The sequence below is a fragment of the Lucilia sericata genome, unplaced genomic scaffold (genome assembly GCF_015586225.1).
Source record: "Lucilia sericata isolate MDLA Ls3-8-SP2 unplaced genomic scaffold, ASM1558622v1 Contig003544F_arrow, whole genome shotgun sequence".
Classification (NCBI taxonomy): Eukaryota; Metazoa; Arthropoda; class Insecta; order Diptera; family Calliphoridae; genus Lucilia; species Lucilia sericata.
In genome coordinates this window covers 1-22,007 of record NW_023996921.1, presented here as the reverse complement: position 1 = coordinate 22,007, position 22,007 = coordinate 1, and the positions used below count along the sequence as shown (strand labels likewise).

Sequence of the window (22,007 nt, the reverse complement as noted above, 5' to 3'; positions counted from 1 at the left end):
ATATTCCTGATAATAAAATATAAAAAATATACAAAGGCAACCCAGGCTTTTTATGTCAATAATAAAATGTCAAAAATTTTCATAAATAAACAAACTGAGAAAAAATAAAAACGTATAATCCCAAAGAAAAAAAATATTTTGAAATAAAAATAAAACTTTAGCGAATAAAATCAATTTAAAAAGAAGATTTAAACAAGCAATCGTAAGAGGCAATAAAATATTACTAATGTGTATAAAATTAATTTGAAATTTGATATAATTTCAGCAAAAAACCAAAATAAAAAGGAATTGAAAGAATTTCAAATATAAATAAGATATTTTCAAATAAAATAACGTAAAATCGAGAATTTAAAACGGAAAGATGTAAGAATGCAATAAAATATTATTAAAATACATATAATTAATTTGCAATATTCTGAAATTTTAGCGAAAACACAAAGTAAAGCTGAAAATGGAAGGAAATAAAATACAAGAAAATTCTAAGGAAGAAGTCGGCAATTTCGAAAATCAAAAAGACAATGTAAGTCCAACTGCAATGAAGTCGCCAAATAAAGCTGCTAATGCTAACATGGTTGTTTTAATGGCGTTGCTATTTGGACGAATAATGTCAAAAACGCTCTGTGTTCTTGAACTATTTCTAGGTTGGTTGCTATTGAAAATTTTGGAACAAAGGAACAACAAAATGGGCCACAATAGGATTTGGAAATTCCTTTTTATTGAGGACGATCAAAATCTTTTAGCTGTTCGCTCCAAGTTATATACAATATCCGTAGTAATGGGGTATAATATGTTCTATGCGGCAATTTATGTCATGTGGATAATGTTACGTATACTATTGTCTACAGCACCGGGAAGATTAGACAACTACATTCGTTTTTAAATATTAAATAATTGTTTATACTTCTTCTGTTCTTGTGTTAAACTGTTTATTTCAAAATTAATGTTGATATTCATCTCCATTCTTTAAAACAAAAAAGTTTTAAATAGAATTTTGTTGTGTTTTTCATAAATGATAAAATTTAAATGAAAAATGGAGATAAATTCTATTCAAAATCTTTTTGTTTTATGGAACGGAGAGGAATAAAGGTTTCTTGTTATTTGTTTGTTATTTTTTAATTTGTTTGAAATAAATGTTGTATAAAATCTAAGATTTGTTTTTGTAAAAGGCAATTTCTAACTAACTAACTAACTACTAACTACTAACTAACTAACTAACTAACTAACTAACTAACTAACTAACTAACTAACTAACTAACTAACTAACTAACTAACTAACTACTAACTACTAACTAACTAACTAACTAACTAACTAACTAACTACTAACTAACTAACTAACTAACTAACTAACTAACTAACTAACTAACTAACTAACTAACTAACTAACTAACTAACTAACTAACTAACTAACTAACTAACTAACTAACTAACTAACTAACTAACTAACTAACTAACTAACTAACTAACTAACTAACTAACTAACTAACTAACTAACTAACTAACTAACTAACTAACTAACTAACTAACTACTAACTAACTAACTAACTAACTAACTAACTAACTAACTAACTAACTAACTAACTAACTAACTAACTAACTAACTAACTAACTACTACTAACTAACTAACTAACTAACTAACTAACTAACTAACTAACTAACTAACTAACTAACTAACTAACTAACTAACTAACTACTAACTAACTAACTAACTAACTAACTAACTACTAACTAACTAACTAACTACTAACTAACTAACTAACTAACTAACTAACTAACTAACTAACTAACTAACTAACTAACTACTAACTAACTAACTAACTAACTAACTAACTAACTAACAAACAAACAACAAACTAACTAACTAACTAACTAACTAACTGACTAACTAACTAACTAACTAACTAACTAACTAACTAACTAACTAACTTACTAACTTACTAACTAACTTACTAACTGACTAACTAACTAACTATTTTATAATTTGTTTTAAATAATTTTTAAGTTTTTTCCCTGTTTCTTTATATATTTTTACACATTTATTTTAACAAAATTTAACTAACTCTTAACATTGTAAATCTTTTTAATAAAAGAGAATTAAATATTATTTATACTAACTTTAGAGTTTTTAAATTTTTAACTATAGTAAAGTCCTCTATAATTTAATTTTTCTGTTCCCTAAGACAAGATCAGGTGGACGAATGTAAATCATAATGATAATTTTTTTACCAACCGATAACTCTTAAAGAAGAAAATTGGATTCGGATGACCTTATTCCTATTTGGTATAGGCGAAAATAACACAATTGTTTCGTTATCATTACATAATTCCTACAATTCTATAGAACTAATTAATTAAATTTATAATTACAAAAGTTAAAACTTAAAAAAAACAAATAAACTTAAAAACCCTAAACATATATTCCTGATAATAAAATATAAAAAATATACAAAGGCAACCCAGGCTTTTAATGTCAATAATAAAATGTCAAAAATTTTCATAAATAAACAAACTGAGAAAAAATAAAAACGTATAATCCCAAAGAAAAAAAATATTTTGAAATAAAAATAAAACTTTAGCGAATAAAATCAATTTAAAAGAAGATTTAAACAAGCAATCGTAAGAGGCAATAAAATATTACTAATGTGTATAAAATTAATTTGAAATTTGATATAATTTCAGCAAAAAAACCAAAATAAAAAGGAATTGAAAGAATTTCAAATATAAATAAGATATTTTCAAATAAAATAACGTAAAATCGAGAATTTAAAACGGAAAGATGTAAGAATGCAATAAAATATTATTAAAATACATATAATTAATTTGCAATATTCTGAAATTTTAGCGAAAACACAAAGTAAAGCTGAAAATGGAAGGAAATAAAATACAAGAAAATTCTAAGGAAGAAGTCGGCAATTTCGAAAATCAAAAAGACAATGTAAGTCCAACTGCAATGAAGTCGCCAAATAAAGCTGCTAATGCTAACATGGTTGTTTTAATGGCGTTGCTATTTGGACGAATAATGTCAAAAACGCTCTGTGTTCTTGAACTATTTCTAGGTTGGTTGCTATTGAAAATTTTGGAACAAAGGAACAACAAAATGGGCCACAATAGGATTTGGAAATTCCTTTTTATTGAGGACGATCAAAATCTTTTAGCTGTTCGCTCCAAGTTATATACAATATCCGTAGTAATGGGGTATAATATGTTCTATGCGGCAATTTATGTCATGTGGATAATGTTACGTATACTATTGTCTACAGCACCGGGAAGATTAGACAACTACATTCGTTTTTAAATATTAAATAATTGTTTATACTTCTTCTGTTCTTGTGTTAAACTGTTTATTTCAAAATTAATGTTGATATTCATCTCCATTCTTTAAAACAAAAAAGTTTTAAATAGAATTTTGTTGTGTTTTTCATAAATGATAAAATTTAAATGAAAAAATGGAGATAAATTCTATTCAAAATCTTTTTGTTTTATGGAACGGAGAGGAATAAAGGTTTCTTGTTATTTGTTTGTTATTTTTTAATTTGTTTGAAATAAATGTTGTATAAAATCTAAGATTTGTTTTTGTAAAAGGCAATTTCTAACTAACTAACTAACTAACTAACTAACTAACTAACTAACTAACTAACTAACTAACTAACTAACTAACTAACTAACTAACTAACTAACTAACTAACTAACTAACTAACTACTACTAACTAACTAACTAACTAACTAACTAACTAACTAACTACTAACTAACTAACTAACTACTACTACTAACTAACTAACTAACTAACTAACTAACTAACTACTAACTACTAACTAACTAACTAAACTAACTAACTACTAACTAACTAACTAACTAACTAACTAACTAACTAACTAACTAACTACTAACTACTAACTAACTAACTAACTAACTAACTAACTAACTAACTAACTAACTAACTAACTAACTAACTAACTAACTACTAACTACTAACTAACTAACTACTAACTAACTAACTAACTAACTAACTAACTAACTAACTAACTAACTAACTAACTAACTAACTAACTAACTAACTAACTAACTAACTACTAACTAACTAACTAACTAACTAACTAACTAACTAACTAACTAACTAACTAACTAACTAACTAACTAACTAACTACTAACTAACTAACTAACTAACTAACTAACTAACTAACTAACTAACTAACTAACTAACTAACTAACTAACTAACTAACTAACTAACTAACTAACTAACTAACTAACTAACTAACTAACTAACTAACTAACTAACTAACTAACTAACTAACTAACTAACTAACTAACTAACTACTAACTAACTAACTACTAACTAACTAACTAACTAACTAACTAACTAACTAACTAACTAACTAACTAACTAACTAACTAACTAACTAACTAACTAACTAACTAACTAACTAACTACTAACTAACTAACTAACTACTAACTAACTAACTAACTAACTAACTAACTAACTACTAACTAACTAACTAACTAACTAACTAACTAACTAACTAACTACTAACTAACTAACTAACTAACTAACTAACTAACTAACTAACTAACTAACTAACTAACTAACTAACTAACTAACTAACTAACTAACTACGGAATCTAGACATCTTATTTACGTTGCCAACAGATTCACAGTAGTTCCTCCATGATATCTGTTTTGCTCTTTTGATCTCTCCCTTATACTTATTGAAACTCACTTTGTAGTTGTTCCAATCTTTTGGAAGTCTAGTAAGCTTTGCCTTATTAAACAACCTTCTAACCGTCGACCTTTGATCACGTAGTTCCCTGGTCCACCACTTAGGTTGCTTATGCCTACCCGGAAATCTCAACGGGCAGGATAGCTCATAGCTCTCCGTTAACACACTGGTAAATTTGTCTACAACCTTATCCAATTCGAGGGACCGCAGAACATTTATATCCATCTGCGAAAATCCTGACCGGACCCTGTTGTAGAATTTTAACCAGTCGGTTTTCCTACGGTCCCTAAAGGGTTCCTGCTTGGATTTACTCAAATTCACTGTGAAGGTAATCCGGCTATGGTCAGAGAACGAATAGTCGGTATGTACTTTCCAATCCCTAATAAGATCCTCATTTTGGTTAGTAAGGGTAATATCAATAACTGTTTCCCTATCTTTATTCCTAAACGTTGGCATATTGCCCCTGTTACAGATAATAAGATTCCATGCAGTAATGAAATTAAACACTAACTCACCTCTTTTATTAATGTCAGCACTGCCCCATTGACTGTGATGTGCGTTTGCATCACAGCCTAGTATCAGGATAGCGCCCTTCCGCTTTGCATACGCCGTCAGCTCCAGCACCTCTACACCAGGCGGCTCTATAGCTTCATACGGCATGTACACTGAGGCCACCGAGAGCAACCGCTCACCCTTGACCTCTCTGTTTATAACGGTTAGATCACCGCTCCTAAAAGAATGAGATATTAGAAAATTAAGTTCATTCTTTGCCAATATACAAGTTCTAACCTTATCCTCAGTGGACGGGACGAACAAAGTATATCCCGTGATCGCTAATCCACAAACCCTATTGTTATTTAGCCATGGTTCTTGGATTAGGGCCACGTCCGTCTTGGAATGGGTGATGAACCTTGCCAACTCCGCTGAAGCTGCCTCACAATGATGCAGGTTTATTTGCACCACCTGCAGCTTCCTTGGATCTGTCATGCTTAGAGTATCTAAACCGTACAGTTCCAAGTCCGAAGTTGACAACTCCCCTCAGCCCATCCAAGATCTCGAGGGATTTGTCGTCTACAGCGAAACGGAAATCCCTCCCTGTATTCTCCTTGCACACCATTGAAGCAACAAACTTCCATTGGTTTGTAAGGAGATTACTGTTCTGCTTGGCCAATACCGCCAGTATGGTGTCCACCGGTCTTATGGGTGGTGGAATCCACACTGTCACTATTGACCTGAGTGGTAATTCAGATGCATAAATCACCTCGAGCTTTGAGTCCGGACTAAGGTCTCCAAGCTTGGCAACCGTGGCCCTTAAAAATTCAAAGGAATTTTTATTGCCACAGTTGACAATCTTGATGCCCCTAGCCCAGTCTGCACCCTGGGCTAGATTCCGTAGAATTTTAGCCAAAGACCCCAAGGCCTTAGGTTACATTCAGCGTGAAGACAACTCGTGGACGGAGTCCAGCTCAGAGACACTCTCTTTACTTATGGAAACTCACTTCCCAGGTTGTGCTGATATAGATGATAGGGACTTAAGTCAGGGGGTCCAAGGACCTGGGGCTTCTAGTTATTCATCTGGTCATATTGATGAAATAGTCACTAGGGACAAATTGGGCTGGGCGGTGAACACTTTTGACCCATATAAATCACCGGGTCCGGATGGTGTTTTTCCGGCCATGCTCTGTAATATTCCTGAAGACGCATTGGCACTTCTAGCTGATATTTTCAAGAGGTGTCTCCTCACGGGATACCTTCCAAGAAGGTGGAGAGAGGTTAGGGTAATCTTTATTCCTAAGGCCGGTAGGGCATGCCACTCGAAACCTAAGGATTTCAGGCCTATCAGCCTATCGTCTTTTATACTGAAGACTTTAGAACGTCTGATAGATCTTTATCTCAGGAGCAATATAGATACCCGTCTTATTAGCAACGCTCAACATGCCTACCTAAAGGGTAAGTCGGTTGAGAGTGCGTTACATGAGGTGGTTGGTTGTATTGAGCACGGTTTAGAGCATAGGGAATATACTCTAGCCGCGTTTTTAGACATAGAGGGCGCCTTTAACAACATTAGAATAGAGGCCATCAGAGAGTCGTTAGTCGTACTCGGAGTTCAGGATTTCCTAGTGAGTTGGATAGTATCGATGCTTGATAGCAGAATTATCAACTCAACCTTAGGGGATGATAGGATTCGCAAACGAGTTACCAGGGGTACACCACAAGGAGGAGTGTTATCTCCCCTACTATGGTTACTGGCGGTCAACTCTATCCTAAGGATCTTTGAATCTAAAGGTAGGAAGATAGTCGCTTATGCGGATGACGTGGTGCTACTGGTCAAAGGTAAATTTCTCCCGACAATCAGTGAGGTCATGCAGTCAGCACTAAGTGATCTATCAACCTGGGCAAACAGGAATGGGTTGGGTGTGAATCCATCTAAGACGGAGCTAGTACTTTTCACTAGGAAATATAAAGTTGAGAGTTTTAGCTTGCCGAGATTAGACGGCGTTGAACTGAAATTATCGGATGGAGCCAAGTATCTAGGGACCTTCCTCGACCAAAAATTGTCTTGGAAGAAGAATATACAGGAACGGCTTAAAAAGGGGCTCAATGCCTATTACACGTGCAGAAACTCTATTGGTAAGAATTGGGGTTTGCGACCAGACATGGTAAATTGGATTTACACGTCGGTAGTAAGGCCCATCATTACCTATGGTTGTACTGTGTGGTGGGTAGGAATGAGGAAATGCAGCTATAGATTAATACTCAGTAAGGCTCAAAGGTGTGCTTCTATCGGCATAACAGGTGCCAGGGGCAGTACAACCGCAAGCAGCATTGGATATTATTCTAAATCTGCTCCCAATTGAGAAATATGTTGAGAGTGTAGCGGCTAGGAACTTATTCAGACTGTTTGAATCAGCTCTAGTAAGACCAAAGCGGGTAGGCCACACTAGAATACTGTACGAGGTAGGTCTAACAGGAATTGAGGGAAGTACGGAGGGTATTTCTGATCATTTGGTTACGACCCTGGACTTCGGAGTAACACCCTCAATAGTGATTCCTAGTAGGGATGAGTGGGAAGGATCCGAAGTACTGTTTGAGGGGTGTGCAGTTTTCACTGACGGATCCAAGATGGACTCTGGCACAGGTGCCGGGGTTTATTTGGTAGACAACAATATAAGAGTGTCCTACAGACTTCCGGACGAATGTAGCGTTTTTCAAGCGGAAATCCTGGCTATATGGAAATCCGTGGATATTATTAAGACACACATTACCAGGGGGTCGGAAGTGACGATTTATGTTGATAGTCAGGCAGCTCTTAAAGCTTTGCAGTGTAAAACGTTACATTCTAGCTTGGTAAACAGCTGCAAAAGAGACCTGGAAGGGTTAGTCAGGTTATACACACTCAGGCTGTGTTGGGTACCGGGACACTGTGACATACAGGGTAATGAGATTGCAGATGAATTGGCCCGACAGGGCTCGGATCTGGAGCTCGATAGAAGGGTCAGTTCGGTAAAACCCCCCATTTGTCATTACTATAGGCTAATTTCCGAATATTTCAGAAAAACCACCAACCAATCCTGGTACAGTAGACTGGATTGTAGGGTTTCTAGGACACTATGGCCGAAGTTAAATCCAAAAGCAACCAGAATGCTATTAGGATTGGACAGGAAGAGTACAAGGATTTTAGTAGGGGTAATAACCGGACACTGCTCAATTGGAGCCTTTAGGGGTAATGGGGTCGGTAACACACAGGATTTTTGCAGGTTGTGTGAGGACGAAGAAGAACTGGAGACAGTAGAGCATATTTTATGCCACTGTCCCAGATTACAGAGTCTGAGACTGAAATGGCTAGGTAAAGGATTCCACGATGAACTAGGAGATGTAGCAGGGTGTAACCTAGGCGACATTATGGGCTTCATTAGGGGAACTTTTTGGATTTTCAGTTAATAGACAATTAAGGATTTCCCTTCCATGACCACTTCTTTTTTCTGTTCTCTTTTTGGAGGGAAAATCTCACTCTTCTCATCTCTCCTTTCTTCTGTTTTCTCCTTGTTCTTTATTAAAGGGATTCACAATGGACCATTGGGTCTCCGAGTGGATGTATACATTGATATACAACCCTTTTAAAAAACTAAACTAAACTAAACTAAACTAAACTACTAACTAACTAACTAACTAACTAACTAACTAACTAACTAACTAACTAACTAACTACTAACTAACTAACTAACCTAACTAACTAACTAACTAACTAACTAACTAACTAACTAACTAACTAACTAACTAACTAACTAACTAACTAACTAACTAACTAACTAACTACTACTAACTAACTAACTAACTAACTAACTAACTAACTAACTAACTAACTAACTAACTAACTAACTAACTACTAACTAACTAACTACTAACTAACTAACTAACTAACTACTAACTAACTAACTAACTAACTAACTAACTAACTAACTAACTAACTAACTAACTAACTAACTAACTAACTAACTACTAACTAACTAACTAACTAACTAACTAACTAACTAACTAACTAACTAACTAACTACTAACTAACTAACTAACTAACTAACTAACTACTAACTAACTAACTAAACTAACTAACTAACTAACTAACTAACTAACTAACTAACTAACTAACTAACTAACTAACTAACTAACTAACTACTAACTAACTAACTAACTAACTAACTAACTACTACTAACTAACTAACTAACTAACTAACTAACTAACTAACTAACTAACTAACTAACTAACTAACTAACTAACTAACTAACTAACTAACTAACTAACTAACTAACTAACTAACTAACTAACTAACTAACTAACTAACTAACTAACTAACTAACTAACTAACTAACTAACTAACTAACTAACTAACTAACTAACTAACTAACTAACTAACTAACTAACTAACTAACTAACTAACTAACTAACTAACTAACTAACTAACTAACTAACTAACTAACTAACTAACTAACTAACTAACTAACTAACTAACTAACTAACTAACTAACTAACTAACTAACTACTAACTAACTAACTACTAACTAACTAACTAACTAACTACTAACTAACTAACTACTAACTAACTACTAACTAACTAACTAACTAACTAACTACTAACTAACTAACTAACTAACTAACTAACTAACTAACTAACTAACTAACTAACTAACTAACTAACTAACTAACTAACTAACTAACTAACTAACTAACTAACTAACTACTAACTAACTAACTAACTAACTAACTAACTACTAACTAACTAACTAACTAACTAACTAACTAACTACTAACTAACTAACTAACTAACTAACTAACTAACTAACTAACTAACTAACTAACTAACTAACTAACTAACTAACTAACTAACTAACTAACTAACTAACTAACTAACTAACTAACTACTACTAACTAACTAACTAACTAACTAACTAACTAACTAACTAATAACTACTAACTAACTAACTAACTAACTAACTAACTAACTAACTAACTACTACTAACTAACTACTACACTAACTAACTAACTAACTAACTAACTAACTAACTAACTACTAACTAACTACTACTAACTAACTAACTAAACTAACTAACTAACTACTAACTAACTAACTAACTAACTAACTAACTAATAACTAACTAACTACTATACTAACTAACTAACTAACTAACTAACTAACTAACTAACTACTAACTAACTAACTAACTAACTAACTAACTACTAACTAATAACTAACTAACTAACTAACTAACTAACTAACTAACTAACTAACTACTAACTAACTACTAACTAACTAACTAACTAACTAACTAACTAACTAACTAACTAACTAACTAACTAACTAACTACTACTAACTAACTAACTAACTACTAACTAACTAACTAACTAACTAACTAACTAACTAACTAACTACTAACTAACTAACTAACTACTAACTAACTAACTAACTAACTAACTAACTAACAACTAACTAACTAACTAACTAACTACTAACTAACTACTAACTAACTAACTAACTAACTAACTAACTAACTAACTAACTAACTAACTAACAAACAAACAAACAAACAAACAACTAACTAACTAACTAACTAACTGACTAACTAACTAACTAACTAACTTACTAACTAACTTACTAACTGACTAACTAACTACTAACTAACTATTTATAATTTGTTTTAAATAATTTTTAAGTTTTTTCCCTGTTCTTCTTTATATATTTTTTACACATTTTATTTTAACAAAATTTAACTAACTCTTAACATTGTAAATCTTTTTTAATAAAAGAGAATTAAATATTATTTATACTAACTTTAGAGTTTTTAAATTTTAACTATAGTAAAGTCCTCTATAATTTAATTTTTCTGTTCCCTAAGACAAGATCAGGTGGACGAATGTAAATCATAATGATAATTTTTTTACCAACCGATAACTCTTAAAGAAGAAAATTGGATTCGGATGACCTTATTCCTATTTGGTATAGGCGAAAATAACACAATTGTTTCGTTATCATTACATAATTCCTACAATTCTATAGAACTAATTAATTAAATTTATAATTACAAAAGTTAAAACTTAAAAAAACAAATAAACTTAAAAACCCTAAACATATATTCCTGATAATAAAATATAAAAAATATACAAAGGCAACCCAGGCTTTTTATATCAATAATAAAATGTCAAAAATTTTCATAAATAAACAAACTGAGAAAAAAATAAAAACGTATAATCCCAAAGAAAAAAAATATTTTGAAATAAAAATAAAACTTTAGCGAATAAAATCAATTTAAAAGAAGATTTAAACAAGCAATCGTAAGAGGCAATAAAATATTACTAATGTGTATAAAATTAATTTGAAATTTGATATAATTTCAGCAAAAAACCAAAATAAAAAGGAATTGAAAGAATTTCAAATATAAATAAGATATTTTCAAATAAAATAACGTAAAATCGAGAATTTAAAAACGGAAAGATGTAAGAGTGCAATAAAATATTATTAAAATACATATAATTAATTTGCAATATTCTGAAATTTTAGCGAAAACACAAAGTAAAGCTGAAAATGGAAGGAAATAAAATACAAGAAAATTCTAAGGAAGAAGTCGGCAATTTCGAAAATCAAAAAGACAATGTAAGTCCAACTGCAATGAAGTCGCCAAATAAAGCTGCTAATGCTAACATGGTTGTTTTAAATGGCGTTGCTATTTGGACGAATAATGTCAAAAACGCTCTGTGTTCTTGAACTATTTCTAGGTTGGTTGCTATTGAAAATTTTGGAACAAAGGAACAACAAAATGGGCCACAATAGGATTTGGAAATTCCTTTTTATTGAGGACGATCAAAATCTTTTAGCTATTCGCTCCAAGTTATATGCAATATCCGTAGTAATGGGGTATAATATGTTCTATGCGGCAATTTATGTCATGTGGATAATGTTACGTATACTATTGTCTACAGCACCGGGAAGATTAGACAACTACATTCGTTTTTAAATATTAAATAATTGTTTATACTTCTTCTGTTCTTGTGTTAAACTGTTTATTTCAAAATTAATGTTGATATTCATCTCCATTCTTTAAAACAAAAAAGTTTTAAATAGAATTTTGTTGTGTTTTTCATAAATGATAAAATTTAAATGAAAAATGGAGATAAATTCTATTCAAAATCTTTTTGTTTTATGGAACGGAGAGGAATAAAGGTTTCTTGTTATTTGTTTGTTATTTTTTAATTTGTTTGAAATAAATGTTGTATAAAATCTAAGATTTGTTTTTGTAAAAGGCAATTTCTAACTAACTAACTAACTAACTAACTAACTAACTAACTAACTAACTAACTAACTACTAACTAACTAACTAACTAACTAACTAACTAACTAACTAACTAACTAACTAACTAACTACTAACTAACTAACTACTAACTAACTAACTAACTAACTAACTAACTAACTAACTAACTACTACTAACTAACTAACTAACTAACTAACTAACTACTAACTAACTAACTAACTAACTAACTAACTAACTAACTAACTAACTAACTAACTACTAACTAACTAACTAACTAACTAACTAACTAACTAACTAACTAACTACTAACTAACTAACTAACTAACTAACTAACTAACTAACTAACTACTACTAACTAACTAACTAACTAACTAACTAACTAACTAACTAACTAACTAACTAACTAACTAACTAACTAACTAACTACTACTAACTAACTAACTAACTAACTAACTACTAACTAACTAACTAACTAACTAACTAACTAACTAACTAACTAACTAACTAACTAACTAACTAACTACTACTAACTACTAACTAACTACTAACTAACTAACTAACTAACTAACTAACTAACTACTAACTAACTAACTAACTAACTAACTAACTAACTAACTAACTAACTAACTAACTAACTAACTAACTAACTAACTAACTAACTAACTAACTAACTAACTACTAACTAACTAACTAACTAACTAACTAACTACTAACTAACTAACTAACTAACTAACTAACTAACTAACTAACTAACTAACTAACTACTAACTACTAACTAACTAACTAACTAACTACTACTAACTAACTAACTAACTAACTAACTAACTAACTACTAACTAACTAACTAACTACTAACTAACTAACTAACTAACTAACTAACAACTAACTAACTAACTAACTAACTAACTAACTAACTGACTGACTAACTAACTAACTAACTAACTACTTACTAACTAACTTACTAACTGACTAACTAACTAACTATTTTATAATTTGTTTTAAATAATTTTTAAGTTTTTTCCCTGTTTCTTTATATATTTTTTACACATTTTATTTTAACAAAATTTAACTAACTCTTAACATTGTAAATCTTTTTTAATAAAAGAGAATTAAATATTATTTATACTAACTTTAGAGTTTTTAAATTTTTAACTATAGTAAAGTCCTCTATAATTTAATTTTTCTGTTCCCTAAGACAAGATCAGGTGGACGAATGTAAATCATAATGATAATTTTTTTACCAACCGATAACTCTTAAAGAAGAAAATTGGATTCGGATGACCTTATTCCTATTTGGTATAGGCGAAAATAACACAATTGTTTCGTTATCATTACATAATTCCTACAATTCTATAGAACTAATTAATTAAATTTATAATTACAAAAGTTAAAACTTAAAAAAAACAAATAAACTTAAAAACCATAAACATATATTCCTGATAATAAAATATAAAAAATATACAAAGGCAACCCAGGCTTTTATGTCAATAATAAAATGTCAAAAATTTTCATAAATAAACAAACTGAGAAAAAATAAAAACGTATAATCCCAAAGAAAAAAATATTTTGAAATAAAAATAAAACTTTAGCGAATAAAATCAATTTAAAAGGAAGATTTAAACAAGCAATCGTAAGAGGCAATAAAATATTACTAATGTGTATAAAATTAATTTGAAATTTGATATAATTTCAGCAAAAAACCAAAATAAAAAGGAATTGAAAGAATTTCAAATATAAATAAGATATTTTCAAATAAAATAACGTAAAATCGAGAATTTAAACGGAAAGATGTAAGAATGCAATAAAATATTATTAAAATACATATAATTAATTTGCAATATTCTGAAATTTTAGCGAAAACACAAAGTAAAGCTGAAAATGGAAGGAAATAAAATACAAGAAAATTCTAAGGAAGAAGTCGGCAATTTCGAAAATCAAAAAGACAATGTAAGTCCAACTGCAATGAAGTCGCCAAATAAAGCTGCTAATGCTAACATGGTTGTTTTAATGGCGTTGCTATTTGGACGAATAATGTCAAAAACGCTCTGTGTTCTTGAACTATTTCTAGGTTGGTTGCTATTGAAAATTTTGGAACAAAGGAACAACAAAATGGGCCACAATAGGATTTGGAAATTCCTTTTTATTGAGGACGATCAAAATCTTTTAGCTGTTCGCTCCAAGTTATATACAATATCCGTAGTAATGGGGTATAATATGTTCTATGCGGCAATTTATGTCATGTGGATAATGTTACGTATAATATTGTCTACAGCACCGGGAAGATTAGACAACTACATTCGTTTTTAAATATTACATAATTGTTTATACTTCTTCTGTTCTTGTGTTAAACTGTTTATTTCAAAATTAATGTTGATATTCATCTCCATTCTTTAAAACAAAAAAGTTTTAAATAGAATTTTGTTGTGTTTTTCATAAATGATAAAATTTAAATGAAAAATGGAGATAAATTCTATTCAAAATCTTTTTGTTTATGGAACGGAGAGGAATAAAGGTTTCTTGTTATTTGTTTGTTATTTTTTAATTTGTTTGAAATAAATGTTGTATAAATCTAAGATTTGTTTTTGTAAAAGGGCAATTTCTAACTAACTAACTACTACTAACTAACTAACTAACTAACTAACTAACTAACTAACTAACTACTAACTAACTAACTAACTAACTAACTACTAACTAACTAACTACTAACTAACTAACTAACTAACTAACTAACTAACTAACTACTAACTAACTAACTAACTAACTAACTAACTAACTAACTAACTAACTAACTAACTACTAACTAACTAACTACTAACTAACTAACTACTAACTAACTAACTAACTAACTAACTAACTAACTAACTAACTAACTAACTAACTAACTAACTAACTAACTACTAACTAACTAACTAACTAACTAACTAACTAACTAACTAACTAACTAACTAACTAACTAACTAACTAACTAACTAACTAACTAACTAACTAACTAACTAACTAACTAACTAACACTACTAACTAACTAACTAACTAACTAACTAACAACTAACTAACTAACTAACTAACTAACTAACAACTAACTAACTAACTAACTACCTAACAACTACAACTACTAACTAACTAACTAACTAACTAATAACTACCTAACTAACTAACTAACTAACTAACTAACTAACTAACTAACTAACTAACTAACTAACTAACTAACTAACTAACTAACTAACTAACTAACTAACTAACTAACTAACTAACTAACTAACTAAAACTAACTAACTACTAACTAACTAACTAACTAACTAACTAACTAAACTAACTAACTAACTAACTAACTAACTAACTAACTAACTAACTAACTAACTAACTAACTAACTAACTAACTAACTACTAACTAACTACAACTAACTAACTAACTAACTAACTAACTAACAAACTAACTAACTAACTAACTAACTAACTAACTAACTAACTAACTAACTAACTAACTAACTAACTAACTAACTAACTAACTAACTAACTAACTAACTAACTAACTAACTAACTAACTACTAACTAACTAACTAACAACTAACTAACTAACAAACAAACGAACTAACTAACTAACTAACAACTAACTAACTAACTGACTAACTAACTAACTAACTAACTAACTAACTTACTAACTAACTTACTAACTGACTAACTAACTAACTATTTTATAATTTGTTTTAAATAATTTTTAAGTTTTTTCCCTGTTTCTTTATATATTTTTTACACATTTTATTTTAACAAAATTTAACTAACTCTTAACATTGTAAATCTTTTTTAATAAAAAGAGAATTAAATATTATTTATACTAACTTTAGAGTTTTTAAATTTTTAACTATAGTAAAGTCCTCTATAATTTAATTTTTCTGTTCCCTACGACAAGATCAGGTGGACGAATGTAAATCATAATGATAATTTTTTACCAACCGATAACTCTTAAAGAAGAAAATTGGATTCGGATGACCTTATTCCTATTTGGTATAGGCGAAAATAACACAATTGTTTCGTTATCATTACATAATTCCTACAATTCTATAGAACTAATTAATTAAATTTATAATTACAAAAGTTAAAACTTAAAAAAACAAATAAACTTAAAAACCCTAAACATATATTCCTGATAATAAAATATAAAAAATATACAAAGGCAACCCAGGCTTTTTATGTCAATAATAAAATGTCAAAAATTTTCATAAATAAACAAACTGAGAAAAAAATAAAAACGTATAATCCCAAAGAAAAAAAATATTTTGAAATAAAAATAAAACTTTAGCGAATAAAATCAATTTAAAAGAAGATTTAAACAAGCAATCGTAAGAGGCAATAAAATATTACTAATGTGTATAAATTAATTTGAAATTTGATATAATTTCAGCAAAAAACCAAACTAAAAAGGAATTGAAAGAATTTCAAATATAAATAAGATATTTTCAAATAAAAATAACGTAAAATCGAGAATTTAAACGGAAAGATGTAAGAATGCAATAAAATATTATTAAAATACATATAATTAATTTGCAATATTCTGAAATTTTAGCGAAAACACAAAGTAAAGCTGAAAATGGAAGGAAATAAAATACAAGAAAATTCTAAGGAAGAAGTCGGCAATTTCGAAAATCAAAAAGACAATGTAAGTCCAACTGCAATGAAGTCGCCAAATAAAGCTGCTAATGCTAACATGGTTGTTTTAATGGCGTTGCTATTTGGACGAATAATGTCAAAAACGCTCTGTGTTCTTGAACTATTTCTAGGTTGGTTGCTATTGAAAATTTTGGAACAAAGGAACAACAAAATGGGCCACAATAGGATTTGGAAATTCCTTTTTATTGAGGACGATCAAAATCTTTTAGCTGTTCGCTCCAAGTTATATGCAATATCCGTAGTAATGGGGTATAATATGTCTATGCGGCAATTTATGTCATGTGGATAATGTTACGTATACTATTGTCTACAGCACCGGGAAGATTAGACAACTACATTCGTTTTTAAATATTAAATAATTGTTTATACTTCTTCTTCTTGTGTTAAACTGTTTATTTCAAAATTAATGTTGATATTCATTCACAAACAAAAAAGTTAAAGAGAAGGGGGGGGGTGGCAGAAAGGAGAAAAGGAAAGGAAAAAGGGAGAGAAAGGCGAGGCAAAAGCGGGGGAGGGAACGGAGAGGAAGAAAGGGGGCGGGGAGGGGGGGGGAGGGGGGAAGGGGGGGAAAGAAAGGGGGAGAAATCGAAGAGGGGGGGGGGAAAAGGCAAGGGCGAACGAACGAACGAACGAACGAACGAACGAACGAAACGAACGAACGAACGAACGAACGACGAACGAACGAACGAACGAACGAACGAACAACGAAACGAACGAACGAACGAACGAACGAACGAACGAACGAACGAAACGAACGAACGAACGAACGAACGAACTAACGAACGAACGAACGAACGAACGAACGAAACGAACGAACGAACGAACGAACGAACGAAGAACGAACGAACGAACGAACGAACAACGAACAACGAACGAACGAAGAACGAAACGAACGAACGAACGAACGAACGAACAACGAACGAACGAAAGACGAACGAACGAACGAAGACGAACGAACGAACGAACGAACGAACGAACGAACGAACGAACGAACGAAACGAACGAACGAACGAACGAAAACGAACGAACGAACGAACGAACGAACGAACGAAACGAACGAAACGAACGAACGAACGAAACGAAAACGAACGAACGAAAACGAACAACGAACGAACGAAACGAACGAAAGAACGAACGAACGAACGAACGAACGAACGAACGAACGAACGAACGAAACGAACGAACGAACGAACGAACGAACGAAGAACGAACGAACGAACGAACGAAACGAACGAACGAACGAACGAACGAACTAACGAACGAACGAACGAACAACGAACGAACGAACGAACGAACGAACAAACGAACGAACGAACGAACAACGAACGAACGAAAACGAACGAACGAACGAAAAACGAAAACGAACTAACGAACGAACGAAACTAACAAACGAACGAACGAACGAACGAACTAACGAACTAACTAACGAACGAACGAACTAACGAAACGAACGAACGAACGAAACAACTAACTAAAAAACTAACTAACTAACTAACTAACTAACTAACTAACTAACTAACTAACTAACGAACTAACTAACTAAACGAACTAACTAACTAACTAACTAACTAACTAACGAACTAACTAACTAACTAACTAACTAACTAACTAACTAACTAACTAACAAACTAACAACTAACTAACTAACTAACTAAACTAACTAACTAACTAACTAAACTAACTGACTATAACTAAACTAACTAACTAACTAACTTACTAACTAATTACTAACTGACTAACTAACTAACTATTTTATAATTTGTTTTAAATAATTTTTAAGTTTTTCCCTGTTTCTTTATATTTTTACACATTTTATTTTAACAAAATTAACTAACTCTTAACATTGTAAATCTTTTTTAATAAAAGAGAATTAAATATTATTTATACTAACTTTAGAGTTTTTAAATTTTTAAACTATAGTAAAGTCCTCTATAATTTAATTTTTCTGTTCCCTAAGACAAGATCAGGTGGACGAATGTAAATCATAATGATAATTTTTTTACAACCGATAACTCTAAAGACGAAAATTGGATTCGGATGACCTTATTCCTACTTTGGTATAGGCGAAAATAACACAATTGTTTCGTTTATATACATATTCCTACAATTCTATAGAACTAATTAATTAAATTTATAATTACAAAAGTAAAATTAAAAAACAAATAAATCTTAAAAACCCTAAACATATATTCATGATAATAAAATATAAAAATATACAAAGGCAAACCCAGGCTTTTAATGTCAATATAAATATGTCAAAAATTTTCATAAATAAACAAACTGAGAAAAAATAAAAACGTATAATCCCAAAGAAAAAAAATATTTTGAAATAAAAATAAAACTTTAGCGAATAAAATCAATTTAAAAGAAGATTTAACAAGCAATCGTAAGAGGCAATAAAATATTTACTAATGTGTATTAAAATTAATTTGAAATTTGATATAATTTCAGCAAAAAACCAAAATAAAAAGGAATTGAAAGAATTTCAAATATAAATAAGATATTTTCAAATAAAATAACGTAAAATCGAGAATTTAAACGGAAAGATGTAAGAATGCAATAAATATTATTAAAATACATATAATAATTTGCAATATTCTGAAATTTTAGCGCGAAAACACAAAGTAAAGCTGAAAATGGAAGGAAATAAAATACAAGAAAATTCTAAGGAAGAAGTCGGCAATTTCGAAAATCAAAAGACAATGTAAGTCCAACTGCAATGAAGTCGCCAAATAAAGCTGCTAATGCCTAACATGGTTGTTTTAATGGCGTTGCTATTTGGACGAATAATGTCAAAAACGCTCTGTGTTCTTGAACTATTTCTAGGTTGGTTGCTATTGAAAATTTTGGAACAAAGGAACAACAAAATGGGCCACAATAGGATTTGGAAATTCCTTTTTATTGAGGACGATCAAAATCTTTTAGCTGTTCGCTCCAAGTTATATACAATATCCGTAGTAATGGGGTATAATATGTTCTATGCGGCAATTTATGTCATGTGGATAATGTTACGTATATATCTACAGCACCGGGAAGATTAGACAACTACATTCGTTTTAAATATTAAATTGTTTATACTTCTTCTGTTCTTGTGTTAAACTGTTTATTTCAAAATTAATGTTGATATTCATCTCCATTCTTTAAAACAAAAAAGTTTTAAATAGAATTTTGTTGTGTTTTCATAAAGGATAAAATAAAGGAAAAAGGGAGGAGAAAGGGAGGCAAAAGCGGTGGGGGGAGGGAACGGAGAGGAAGAAAGGGGGGAGGTTGGGGGGGGGAAGGGGGGGAAAGAAAGGGGGAGAAAAGCGAAGAGGGGGGGGAAAAGGCAAGGGCGAACGAACGAACGAACGAACGAACGACGAACGAACGAACGAACAACGAAAGAACGAACGAACGAACGAACGAACGAACGAAACGAAACAACGAACGAACGAACGAACAACGAACAACGAACGAACGAACGAACGAACGAAAACGAAACGAACGAACGAACGACGAACGAACGAACAAACGAACGAACGAACGAAAGAACGAACGAACGAACGAACGAACGAAACGAACGAACGAACGAAACGAACGAACGAACGAACGAACGAACGAACGAAGAACGAACGAAACGAACGAACGAACGAACGAACGAAACGAAGAACAACGAACGAAACGAACGAAGAACGAACGAACGAACGAACGAAACGAACGAACGAACGAACGACGAACGAACGAACGAAGACGAAACGAAACGAACAAAAACGAACGAACAACGAACTAACAACGAACGAAACGAAACGAACGAACGAACGAACGAACGAACGAACGACGAACGAACGAAAGAACGAACGAACGAACGAACGAACGAACGAACGAACGAACGAACGAACGAAACGAACGAACGAACGAACGAACGAACGAACGAACGAACGACGAACGAAACGAAACGAACGAACGAACGAACACGAACGAACGAACAACGAAACGAACGAACGAACGAACGAACGAACGAACGAAGAACGAAAAAACGAACGAAAACGAACGAACGAACGAACGAACGAAAACGAACGAACGAACGAACGAACGAACTAACGAAACGAACGAACTAACGAACTAACGAACGAAACGAACGAACGAACGAACGAACGAAAACGAACGAACGAACGAACGAACGAAAACGAACGAACAACGAACGAACAACGAAACAACGAACGAAACGAACAACGAACGAACGAACGAACGAACTAACGAAACGAAAGAACGAACGAACGAACGAAAGACGAACGAACGAACGAAACGAACGAACTAAGAAAACGAACGAACTAACGAACGAACGAACGAACGAACGAACTAAACGAACGAACGAACAACAACTAACTAACAACTAACAACGAACGAACGAACGAACTAAAACTAACTAACGAACGAACTAACTAACTAACGAACGAACTAACTAACTAACGAACGAACTAACTAACTAACTAACTAACTAAACTAACTAACTAACGAACTAACTAACTAACTAACGAAACTAACTAACTAACGAACTAAACTAACTAAAACTAACTAAACTAACTAACTAACTAACTAACTAACTAACTAACAAAAACAAACAAACAACAAACAAACTAACGAACTAACTAACTACTAACTAATAACTAACTAACTAACTAAACTAACTTACTAACTTACTAACTAACTACTAACTGACTAACTAACTAACTATTTATAATTTGTTTTAAATAATTTTTAAGTTTTTTCCCTGTTTCTTTATATATTTTTACACATTTTATTTTAACAAATTTAACTCTAACTCTTAACATTGTAAATCT

General features: G+C 31.1%; 1 protein-coding gene and 5 long non-coding RNA genes across 7 annotated transcripts; all 6 read left to right on the top strand.

Moving 5' to 3' along the window:
• The first annotated feature begins 351 nt into the window (after positions 1-351).
• On the top strand, positions 352-1,148 carry LOC119614861. Its single transcript, XR_005232373.1, has 3 exons — positions 352-363; positions 428-520; positions 642-1,148. It is a non-coding gene; the product is annotated as an uncharacterized LOC119614861 (long non-coding RNA).
• A 1,617-nt stretch (positions 1,149-2,765) lies between these two features.
• On the top strand, positions 2,766-3,423 carry LOC119614862. Its single transcript, XR_005232374.1, has 3 exons — positions 2,766-2,777; positions 2,842-2,934; positions 3,056-3,423. It is a non-coding gene; the product is annotated as an uncharacterized LOC119614862 (long non-coding RNA).
• A 4,418-nt stretch (positions 3,424-7,841) lies between these two features.
• LOC119614856 lies at positions 7,842-8,744 on the top strand. The gene has a single exon (XM_037970961.1). It carries the CDS (start codon positions 7,842-7,844, stop codon positions 8,658-8,660), a length of 819 nt encoding a protein of 272 aa, XP_037826889.1. The 3' UTR covers positions 8,661-8,744.
• A 2,730-nt stretch (positions 8,745-11,474) lies between these two features.
• Positions 11,475-15,083, top strand: LOC119614859. Of its 2 annotated transcripts, none has more exons than XR_005232370.1 (4): positions 11,475-11,546; positions 14,216-14,312; positions 14,377-14,469; positions 14,591-15,081. It is a non-coding gene; the product is annotated as an uncharacterized LOC119614859 (long non-coding RNA). The 2 variants fall into 2 exon arrangements; XR_005232371.1 differs by lacking the exon at positions 11,475-11,546 and adding an exon at positions 14,058-14,152 and having other exon boundaries at positions 14,591-15,083.
• LOC119614860 lies at positions 11,697-12,494 on the top strand. Its single transcript, XR_005232372.1, has 3 exons — positions 11,697-11,708; positions 11,773-11,865; positions 11,988-12,494. It is a non-coding gene; the product is annotated as an uncharacterized LOC119614860 (long non-coding RNA).
• Positions 15,084-16,983: 1,900 nt separating the features above from the next.
• Positions 16,984-17,440, top strand: LOC119614863. The gene is made up of 3 exons (XR_005232375.1): positions 16,984-17,019; positions 17,084-17,176; positions 17,298-17,440. It is a non-coding gene; the product is annotated as an uncharacterized LOC119614863 (long non-coding RNA).
• Positions 17,441-22,007: the final 4,567 nt, after the last annotated feature.